The sequence below is a fragment of the Capricornis sumatraensis genome, chromosome 9 (assembly GCF_032405125.1).
Source record: "Capricornis sumatraensis isolate serow.1 chromosome 9, serow.2, whole genome shotgun sequence".
Classification (NCBI taxonomy): domain Eukaryota; kingdom Metazoa; phylum Chordata; class Mammalia; order Artiodactyla; family Bovidae; genus Capricornis; species Capricornis sumatraensis.
In genome coordinates this window covers 40,066,028-40,074,997 of record NC_091077.1, presented here as the reverse complement: position 1 = coordinate 40,074,997, position 8,970 = coordinate 40,066,028, and the positions used below count along the sequence as shown (strand labels likewise).

Here is an 8,970-nt window from a genome sequence, read left to right as displayed (position 1 = left end):
ACTTCCTGTGCCCTGGCTGCCCTGTGCCTCTCTAACGGCCAGGTTTCCTCCCTCCATCCCGCTGGCCTTCTTCTGGTCTTGTCCCCAAGCTCCCTATTTGGTTTTCTTTAATTATAAGCTTGGGAGCTTCTGCTCCGGGGCTGGAATTTGTGGGCTCCTCTGGGACTTGACAGTTTTAACTTCCTCACTCAGATTCAGTGTTAAGTATTTCACAGGCAACGGGAGGCAGTTCTGCAACAGTGGCAGAGAAGCAGCCCATTGAAGGTGGACTGGCATCAGAGGGTGGGCTCAGATACACAGATCCTGACTCTGTCCCCATCTGCCCACCACCATCTCCTTGAGTAACTGCACTTTCTCCATTTCCCCTTATGCTAAGAAGAAGCTGTTGTCTGTATGAGTCTTGCTGTGTGAGCTGGAGAGTCACAGGGAGGCTGCAGGCAACACCTCAGCCTGAGTCTGGCTGAGAAGTTGATGAGGGCAGAGGAAGGAGGTCAAAGCTGGGGGAAGGGTCTCCTCCCTGTGTACTCTGACTCAGTAAGTACAAATAAGAAAAGGGCAATGAAATGATTTTGACACTGGAATCTCTGCTGTGGGATATCTGCTGAATTTTTTTTTTTCTTCAGGGAACCCACTTAAAGGTGAGTGAGGATCTTTTTCTGTCACCCTTCTTCTCTCCTCTTTACAGTTCCTATTACTAATTTCTGGTCATTTCACATTTCTGCTTGAATATAATTTTTTCTTCCCATTGTTGTCTGTCTCCTTCAGCACTTTTTCCCTTTTTTTTGGAGTTGTTGGTGGGCATACACCTTTTAGTGTTATGTGTCTTTTCTGTCTTTCTTCTAGTCCTTTTCTTTTTTAAAATTGTTTAGTTTTAATTGAAGGATAATTGTTTTGCAATATTGTATTGGTTTATGCCATACATAACATGAATCAGCCATAGTACCTCTATGTATGTATGTCCCCTCCCTCTTGAACCTCCTTCCCACCTCTCACCCCATTCCATTCCTAGTTTGTCACAGAGCCCATCTTTCTTCTAGTTCTTTGCATTTGATCTATTTCTCTGTTTTTCTCCCTTTAATTTCTAATTGATCTTTTCCCTTTTTCTTTCTCTTGGTTTGGATTGGGAGACTTAGTGTGGGGTTCCTGGGTTGAATAGTGGTTTACAGCAGGAAGACAAAGGATGAGTGGGGAGAGGTAGGGGTGAAGGGGCAGGAAGGACAGGATTGATATGGGACTTAGTGTCAACTTGTCCTCCAATGTATATTTTAGCTACAAAGTGGCTTCTTTATGCTGTCCTTTCTAGGGAAAAAGTGAAGCCATTAACTAAATAGCAGAAAAGAATGAAATTAATGAGCAGGAAATTAATAACATGGAATACTAGGATAGTTTCTTGAGTTGTTTCCATATTACAATCACTCATTCAACAATATTTATTGAGTGTATAATGCATGTCAGTTACTGCTCTAGGAGCTGGGATTCCCCAATGAGAAAAAAAAAGGCACTGGGGGATATGGGTTCTACTTGAAAAGCAGAAGACAAATCTGTATGAATTAAATGTAGCAAGTCTGACAGTCTTGAATGCTATGAGAAACACAAGGCAGGGAAGGAATGGGGAGGAGAGAAGGATTTCAATTGCAAATAGGTCTGAGGAAGCCCTGGCTTAGAAGGTTAGCTAGTAGGTGAAGGGGCAAGGTAGAGTGTATGTGCGATCAAATTTCCATGAATAGGTAAGAGCAAGCACTAAGGTCCCTGAGGCTGGGATGGGAGTAAACACAGGATGCTGATGAGACCAGAGTAATGAGGATTCTGGGGAGAACAGAAGAAAAGGAGGTCTGAGTGGTGATAGAAAGTCTGTTGATAAAGGCATTCCTTTATTCTTGAAAAATTTTGTCTTTTATTCTTATAGAGATGAGTTCACTTTAGTGGTTAGCTGCTCAGTCATGTCCAACTCTTTGCGACCCCATGGCTACCCTGTCCATGGGGATTCTCCAGGCAATAATGCTGGAGTGGGTTTCCATGCCCTCCTCCAGGGGCTCTTCCCACCCCAGGTCTCCTGCCTTGCAGTGCAGTGTGCAAATAGACGAGGATGGGGCAGGGATGGAACGGCTGATGGGGCAAATTCAGTTAGAGACCATCATCATCCAGGAGAGCAGTGATGACAGTGTGGCCAGGTAGGATGGGCAAGAATGGAAAGTGGTCAGGGGTAGATACATTTTGCAGAAAGAACCACCAGAGATTTATGACGTTGGGGTGTGAGAGGGAAGGAGAAATTCAATATGACCCATGTGTTATGTCCTGAGAAACTGGACAGACCTGCCCTTAATTTACATGGGAAGGTAAGACCAGGTGTTTTGTTTTTCCAGAGGAGACCAAGAACTCTGTCTGATCACTTTAGGTAGGATAAGCCCATTGAACATCCAAATGGAGATGGTGGGTATGGAGTGTTATAAGAATTACAATTCAAGGGAGCTTATATGTCATTAATCAACTCTATAGTATTGTAGTATACAGTGGTGGGTGAGGGGGAAAGTGGAGGTGTGGAGTATATGTCTTTGAAGGTACATGCAGCCAAATGATTTTATACACATTAGGTCCTTAAGATAAAAGGAGGAATTTCTGGTGTGAGGTGGAACCTGGTTTGTTCAGCTGATTGATTCAGTCTGGGTCTGATATGGCCAAGATGGTTTTTGAAGACTATAGGAACAGTGATTTTTTCCTGTAGTAGGACCTCCCATCACACGTTTGTGTTGTTTTTGGCAAGGATACCTGGGCATGTCTTTTCTGGGCATGAGTCAGAATGTGCTCTGTTCTGCAGGAATTCAGCTCACAGAGCCTACCTCCATGGTGGTGGATCTGGGCAAGGCTATCCTAGTTTTAGAAATTACTCTGTTTCTTTATACAGAGAATGTATCTTGTGTGATTGCCTTGTTTCCTCTTTGCAAGGAGGTAAAGTAGACATGCTGCTGCTGCTGCTAAGTCGCTTCAGTCGTGTCCGACTCTGTGCGACCCCATAGACAGCAGCCCACCAGGCTCCCCTGTCCCTGGGATTCTCCAGGCAAGAACATTAGAGTGGTTGCCATTTCCTTCTCCAATGCATGAAAGTGAAAAGCGAAAGTGAAGTCGCTCATTTGTGTCCGACTCTTAGTGACCCCATGGACTGCAGCCCACCAGGTTCCTCCGTCCCTGGGATTTTCCAGGCAAGAGTACTGGAGTGGGGTGCCATTGCCTTCTCCGAAAGTAGACATGAATATATCCTAAATCAATATCTCCTGGATAACCCTGTAATCCATTTGCAGAGAAATTATATTCTTTTGTAAATATCTCAAGATAGTTCTTACTATATCACTTACTATCCCTCAAAGGAAGAAATATAGCAATGAAGTAGTATACTGAGGTCAAGAACAAGGGCTCCAGCAATTGAAGCGGGAGTCTCTCTACTTTCAGAAAGTGGAAGTTGCAGCTATGTATTTCTTCACCTTGATTATTTCATTCAATCAACACATATGTATTGAGGATATACTATGAACCAGGAAGCCATTAGGGGCTGAACCCATTAGGGGGTGCCAATGTCATGGTGAATGATAAATGATCCTCTTATTCCAATAGGATGAGATAGACAATAAAAGTTTTAAAATGTAATCCTCTGTGTGTTGAATGATATAAGTGTTGTGGACAAAACAAAAGCAAGAAAGGACTTGAAAATGCAAGGTGTTTATAATTTTAGTGACTTTCACAGAATGTATCTCTTAAGAGGTTGGCATTTAAGTAAAAATCTGAAGCAGATGAGAGATAGAAATATGAGGAAAGAGCATTCAAAAGAGAAAAAAATGCAAAGATCCAAAGGTGGGAGTGTCCAAGGGAATTCAAGGAAACACAGTGAGCAAAGGGGACATGGTAGGAAACGAGATCAGAGATATGAGTGTGCGTGTTTGTGTGTGTATTGTGTAGGGCCTTGTGTGCCACTCTAAGTATTTGGGCCTTATCTGGGGTAATTTGGCACTTCCCTGGTGGCTCATATTTAATTTGAGAAGTCATTGAGATACTTTCAGCATGAGAATTACATTGTATAACTTACATTTTAAGCAGACACGTTTGAACTGTTATGAGAATAGACTCTAGGGTTTCGATGATAGAAGCCCGGAGACTGACTAGAAGCCTGTAAGAGCCCATCTAAGAGAGAATAGTGGCTTGGACCAAGGCAGCTCTAGAGGAGATAAGCATTAACTGGATTCTGAGATATTCTGAATAGTATAGACAAGAAGCTTTTCTGATAGATTGGATGTAAAAGACATAGAGGAATTAAAAATGGTTCTAAGGTATTTGAGCTCAGCAAAATAAAGAACATCTCAAGTATCCATTACTTTCCTTTATTGTAACATATATGGATTATCTCTTGGGATGAAATGGTCCAAGTTCTGCTAGAGATAGTATACTGAGTCCATTTAGTCTTGCTAAAAAGAGTCAGTGCCATATGGGAAAGCCAGTATTTTGCCTATTGAAAGAGGATTGTCCAATAGTCTTGTGACACATAAACTAACTCGGATTCTATTCTTCTTGGTATGGATACATGCAAATGTAGATAAATGGTTCAATTCTATGAGATAGCAAATATCCTATCATCTGTGTTTTGAGAAAAATGAAAGAATGTGCTGTGCTAAATCGCTTCTGTCATGTCCAACTCTTTGCAACCCTATGGACTAGCTGGCCAGGCTCCTCTGTCCATGGGATTCTCCAGGCAAGAATACTGGAGTGGGTTACCATGCCCTTCTCTAGGGGATCTGCCCAACCCAGAGATCAAACCCATGTCTCTTACATCTCTGGCATTGGCAGGCTGGTTCTTTACCACTGTGCCATTTGGAATGCTCCTATCCTCTTATAAATCCCTAAGCATGTACTGTTGTGCTCTAATGAATTGCAAAAGATACAGATGACTGAAGAAGAATAATTCAGAGATAAGTAAAGACATGTCTCTCAATCTCAGAATTTCTCTGTCCATGTTTTCAGGTGCCTGTGAACAGCTGAACCATGGGGATATGGTTGAACCAATCATCCACAGATGGCTTCATTCTCTTGGGCATCTTTTCTCATAGCCAGGCTGATTTTGCCCTATTCTCTGTGGTTATGATGGTCTTCACAGTAGCCCTCTGTGGGAATGTCCTCCTCATCTGCCTCATCTACATGGATCCTCGACTTCATACACCCATGTACTTCTTCCTCAGCCAGCTCTCCCTCATGGACCTCCTGTTGGTCTGTGACATTGTGCCCAAGATGGCGGCCAACTTCCTGTCTGGCAGGAAGTTCATCTCCTTTGTGGGTTGTGCCATACAAATTGGATTTTTTGTCTCTCTTGTGGGATCTGAAGGGCTCTTGCTGGGACTCATGGCTTATGACCGCTATGTGGCCATTAGCCATCCACTTCACTATCCCATCCTCATGAGCCAGAGGGTCTGTCTTCAGATTGCTGTGAGTTCATGGACTTTTGGGATAATAGATGGAATGATACAAATGGTGGGAGCCATAAGCTTACCCTACTGTGGCTCAAGGAATGTGGATCATTTCTTCTGTGAGGTTCCAGCTTTATTGAAACTGGCCTGTGTAGACACATCCATTTTTGATTCCCTGCTTTTTGCTTGCTGTGTCTTCATGCTGCTCCTGCCCTTCTCCATCATTGTGGCTTCCTATGCTCGAATTTTGGGGGCTGTGCTCCATATGCACTCTGCTCATGCTCGTAAAAAGGCTCTGGCCACCTGTTCTTCCCACCTTACTGCTGTGTCCCTCTTCTATGGGGCAGCCATGTTCATCTACCTTAGGCCTAGGCGCTACCGGGCCCCAAGTCATGACAAGGTGGTCTCTCTCTTCTACACAGTCCTTACACCTATGCTCAACCCTCTCATTTATAGCTTGAGAAATCGGGAAGTGATGGGCGCCTTGAAGAAGGGGCTGGATCACTGCAGGGTTGGCAACTGGCACTGAACACCAGGGCATCTGGAGCCTGGTGCTGCCACCTCCTGTTTGCATAATGTTGGCGAGTCATTCACGCTTTGTGAGTGACTGTTTCCTCATCAATAAATGAGAATCATGACACTGCCCTACCTCACAAGGATTTTGTTGGGATAACTATATGTAAATCTAAAGCACCGTGAGGAAGCAGTGCATTGTTATTATTATCATTATTGATCATTTATGAAGTCTTTGAAGGAAATTCACTTTATTTTTAATTCTTCTTGGTTATAATTGTGTTTTATTGAGTGCTTGCTATGTCCTGGGCACAGTCTTTTTTCATTTATGTATCATCTATATTGCTTAGTTGATGATTTCACCTAATAAATATAAATATTTTAAGTAAAAACTTTCTAGATGGGATAAATTGAGTCTCTATGATTCTTTATTGGATGGTTCTTAGTCTAAGGGATGTGGGGGAGGGAGAGGTGTGGAATGGGAGTTTGGGGTTGGTACATGAAAACTACTTCCTTTAGAATGGATAAGCAACAAAGTCCTACTGTGTAGCACAGGGAACTATATCCAATCTCCTGGGATAAACCATAATGGAAAAGAACATTTAAAAAAGAATATATATGTGTGTAAAACTGAGTCACTCTGCTGTATAGCAGAGATTGGCAAAACATTGTAAACAAACTATACTTAAATAAAAAATACAAATATATCCCTAACTGCTAATAAATTATTTATATATTTCCAGTACCTGGTTCTGTGCCTCATAGGTAGTAGTTACTTAATAAACCTTATTGAATGAAGGCAAGAAGAAGACATCAAAAGGGATATATGTATGAAAACATTTTTAAAAGCACTATTCAGATGCCAAATTTGCTGTGGCAACTGTGATTATTTCTGTACTTAAAGTTCTGCAAAAGTAAAACTATATCTGTTTTGGAAAGTGGAGATTAGAACAGAAATAAGGACAGAATTCGAGCCATTGTTTAATAACTTAAATATCAGTCAGGGTACAGCCAGGAATAAAAACTTTATCAGTTACTTTAGTAGAAAAAGTGTAGTGTAAAGAGTCGTTAACCAGATATTTGAGAACTGAAATGGCAAAAGAACACTAAGGATTGCAGAGGAAAAAACAATCCACAAAAAGAAGTTACTCTTCCTAGTGTGAGGTTGTTGTTCAGTTGCTCAGTTGTGTCCGACTCTTTGTGACCCCATGGACTGCAGCACGCCAGGCTTCCCTGTCCTTCACTATGTCCCTGAGTTTGCTCAGATTCATGTCCATTGAATCAATGATGCCATCCAACCATCTCATCCTCTATCACCCTCTTCACCTCCTGCCCTCAATCTTTGCTAGCATTAGGGTCCTTTCCAATGAGTTGGCTCTTCACATCAAGTGACCAAAGTATTGGAGCTTCAGCATCAGTTCATGGTATTCTCTTATACTCATTTTTATTTCTGTACAGTCTATAGTAATATCCCTACTTTCATTTCTGATTTTAGTTATTTTATTGACTTCTCTCTTTTTGTTTACCATTCTAGCTTAAGCTTGTTCAATTTTGTTTATCTTTAAAGAAAAGACTTTGGTCAATTTTATTTACTGTTTTTTAATCTCTTTATCTTCACTCTAATCTTTGCTTTTTTCATTCTTCTAGCTTTTGGTTTAGTTTTCTCTTTTTCTTTAAAGTATAAAGTTAGGTGATCATTTTGAGTTCTTTACTTCCTTTCTGATATAGGCTGTAAATTTCTCTCTGAGCATTACTTTCCTGGCATCCCATATTTTGGTATATTATGTTTTCATTTTCATTCGTCTCGAGATTTTTTTCTAATTTATCTTTTATTTATTCTTTAGTCCATTTGTTTTTTTAAGAGTGTGCTGATTAATTTCCACATATTTTTGAATTTTCCATTCTCTTTCTATCATTGATATCTAGTTTCATTCTATTTTGGTCAAAGAAGATACGATATTATTTGAATATTTGAAATTTATTGAGACAATTTTTAGTCTAACATATGGTGTATCCTGGGGAATGCTCCATGTACACTCGAGGAGAATGTGTGTCCTCTCTTGCTGGGTAGAATGTTCTATATATGTCTAGTATACAAAGTTGGGTTATAATATTGTTGATACCCTCTATTTTCTAATTGATATTCTATCTAGATGTTCTATCAGTTTTTGAAAGTGAAATATTAAGTCTTCAACCATTATCACAGAACTGTCTCTTTTCAGTTCAATTTTATCAAAGTTTGCTTCACATAATTTGGGGCTGTGTTTAATATATGTATGATTAAAATTGTTATAGCTGCTTGATGAGTTGACAATTTTCTCAACATAAGATGTACTTAGTCCCTTGTAACATATAATGTAATATAGTACTTTAAACTATATATTTTTTCTTATATTAATATTTCCACCTCTGCTCTTTTTTGGCTATGTTTGTGTGGAGCATCCTTTTTCCATCTTTTTATTTTCCATCTACTTGTGGTTTCAAATCTAAGAGAGTTTCTTATAGACAACATGGAATTGAATGATAGTTCAAAAAATGTGTTTTGCCAGTCTTTGCCTTTTAATTGGAGAGCCTAGTTCATTGAAATTTAAAGTAATTACTGATATGGACAGTTACTTCTGCTATTTTGATATTCATTTTCTATATATATATATTTTTAGTTTTCCATGTTTTCCATTGCTTCCTTCTGTGTAATTTATTTTTGGGGGGCATTATTTGATTGTTTTTATTCCCTCCTTATTTTATTTTTAAATTTTTAAAATTTTATATTCAAACCTTTTTTAAAATGTATTTATTTTTTTGGACATGCTGTGATGATTTAAGTTCCCCCTGTAAGATATTAGTTCCCTAACCAGGAATCAAACCTGGGCTCCTGCAGCGAAAGTGTGAAAGTTCTAAGTCCTAACCACTGTACTGCCAGGGAATTCTTTCATTTTCTTTTGTATGTATTTTAAGATATTTTCTTAGCTTTTACCATAGGGAGTACAATTCTTATCTTAAATGTATACTAATT

General features: G+C 39.9%; 1 protein-coding gene across 1 annotated transcript; it reads left to right on the top strand.

Moving 5' to 3' along the window:
• The first annotated feature begins 5,025 nt into the window (after nucleotides 1-5,025).
• On the top strand, nucleotides 5,026-5,973 carry LOC138085248 (olfactory receptor 2V1). The gene has a single exon (XM_068979488.1). The coding sequence runs from the start codon at nucleotides 5,026-5,028 to the stop codon at nucleotides 5,971-5,973; it is 948 nt and encodes a 315-aa protein (XP_068835589.1).
• Nucleotides 5,974-8,970: the final 2,997 nt, after the last annotated feature.

What these genes read in the sequence shown, in the direction of transcription:
- LOC138085248 (XM_068979488.1), top strand. Translation starts at nt 5,026, where the DNA reads ATGGGGATATGGTTGAACCAATCATCCACAGATGGCTTCATTCTCTTG.